The 2,207-nt window shown below is 60.2% G+C and overlaps 1 protein-coding gene across 1 annotated transcript; it reads right to left on the bottom strand.

Moving 5' to 3' along the window:
• Window positions 1–225: 225 nt before the first annotated feature.
• Window positions 226–1,385, bottom strand: LOC135915378 (uncharacterized). Its single transcript, XM_065448412.2, has 2 exons — window positions 1,181–1,385; window positions 226–1,148 (listed from the first exon to the last, which is right to left on the bottom strand). Exons 1-2 carry the CDS (start codon window positions 1,383–1,385, stop codon window positions 226–228), a joined length of 1,128 nt encoding a protein of 375 aa, XP_065304484.2.
• Between the last annotated feature and the right edge of the window lie 822 nt (window positions 1,386–2,207).

Genomic DNA, 2,207 nt, shown 5'->3' with positions numbered 1-2,207 from the left:
TTGGAGTCGCAGTAGATGGTCACTGGGGTCGCTGGCAGCTCCTCCGCGAGTAAGTCCACAACCAGGTGGACGCCTGCTACCTCTGCCGCTATTGACGTCGCATGGTCGGGAAGGCGACACTGCCTGCTCTTCTGCAAGGAGGGCACCATACATGTCGCAGTCGACGGGCCTGTGTCCGGCATCACCAAGCCGTCAATGTAGATCTGCAGGTGTCATCCTTGGTCCTCATGCAGGAGGGGGGCAGCCGTCTTGCTGAAGGGCACAAGTCGGGGAGCGCCGTTTGGAAACGCCGGGCAACTCTGTGGTGATGGGTATGGGTGGTCTCTGGGGAGGAGGCAGCTGTGCATTGTTCGCTGGAGGCCTCCCAATCACCTCCTCGTACAGCTCACAGAGTCTGCCCATCTGTGAATGGGGCCGTGAGCGCAGTCGGGACTGCAGGGCACTACCGTCTGGGACATGGTGGAGGCGGTCAACATGGCGTAGCCCCTGTTGCAGAAGGAGGAGTGACAGGGGCCATGCTCCTGCCTCGGCCAAGGTTGCAGCGACTTGGGAGCTGCGAGGAGCGCCCAGGCAGAGCCTAATCGCGGCCCGATGCTGCAGCTCCAGCTTCTTGAAACGGGCCGGCGGTAGTGCCACGAGTGGGAGGGCGTACCGCAGGCGTGAGGTGGCTGCTGCATCGTATAGCCGCAGAGCCCACCCAGTGGTGCAGCCCTGTCCTCGGGCAAGAAGCTGGGAGACTGCCTTGCGGACCCGGAGGACCTGGACATGCAGGGTCTTGACAGCAGGCAGCCAGGACAGCCGGTGATCAATGTGCAGCCCCATGTACGTCACTGCCGTGCTCCAGAGTAACTGGGCGCCTTCCAGGTGCAACCGGACAGCTGTGCGGCGGGCGGCTGCTCTTGGGTGGAGCAGCATGGCATCCGTCTTACTTGCCGAGAGAGCAAGGCCAATGTTGCTCAGGTAAGCAGCGACGGGGTCGAGGGCTCTTTGCAGGGCCGAGCGCGCGCTGCGGTGGGTCTTTGGTAGACTTCGCACCCACAGGGCGATGTCGTCCGCGTAGGTGGAGGCATTGACGGGGTAGTGGGGGTCGATCGACAGGGCAGCAGGCAGCCGGGCCAGGGCCAGGTTGAACAGGAAAAGGCTCACCACTGACCATTGTGGGACGCCCGCTGCCACCGGCCGAGGGGAGTTCCTCGATCGGCCCAATCGATCGGCCCATCCAAGAACGACGAGATGAACCGCCGCAGGGTCCCGTTGATGCCAAGGAGGTCCAGCGCCTGCTGAACGATCGGATGGGGCAGGCCGTCGAAGGCCCCCTTGATGCCGATAAGCACCAGGAGCACGGCGTCATTGAAGGCCTTGGCCTCCTCCAGCGTGGAGACCATGTCCGCGACGCAGACCGTGGTGCATCGGCGCCACCGGAACCCCGTCTGCTCGTCGGCGAGGAAGACATGGGCACGGGCCACCCAGTCCAGTCGGACCAGAGCACGGAGTAAGACATATAGGAGGTGAAACTCCCGTCAGCGCGAGCGAGCGCGGGCGACCAGATAAAGTCACAATTGTTGCATGCGCCGACGCTACCCTATGCAGTGGCGGCACCATGCGGCGCGTCGTAGAAGCAGCAGCGGAAAAAAAAAAAGCAGCGCCCGGCGCTCACTCCGGCGGCACCCGCTCAAAGCAGACGACAAGCAGACGACACGGGTGTTTGCTTCAGCGGGCACGCCGTAACCGAACTGCGTAGGTGCGCGCACTCAAGAAAACTGTTTTGTTGTGTGCCCATCAAAAAAAGCAACACGTGTGGCAAACTTCCGCTAATCTTCCTCTTATCGCCAAGCAGCTAGGGCAACTAGTTTTCGCGAGTCTTATAAAAAAGAAAAGGAACGGAAACACATGCACGGCGGCATCCTTCCTAAGCGCACACCTGTGAGCACTAGAGCGAGAAACAAGCGGTCGCCCTATGAGCGATTAGGAACGAGATAGCCATCAGTTTCGCAAGTGCAAAAAGCCGAAAACCGCCCGCCACGGAGCAAGATAGCCCTGGCTACAACCAGAAGCTACGTATCATTTTATAGCTGTCATGGAGAACGCGTTTTATTTTTTACTGTGCTCAAATGGCTGAGGCGTAGGAGCAGTTGCTCTTCGGGCTACAAGCGTTAAAGTAGCGCGCGAGAGTTCCCTCAGTAGAAGCAGAGTAAAAAAAAAAAATG

This window comes from Dermacentor albipictus, chromosome 4 (genome assembly GCF_038994185.2).
Source record: "Dermacentor albipictus isolate Rhodes 1998 colony chromosome 4, USDA_Dalb.pri_finalv2, whole genome shotgun sequence".
NCBI classification, from domain to species: Eukaryota; Metazoa; Arthropoda; class Arachnida; order Ixodida; family Ixodidae; genus Dermacentor; species Dermacentor albipictus.
Note: the sequence above shows the minus strand (reverse complement) of the source record. Positions and strands in the feature narration are given on the sequence as shown.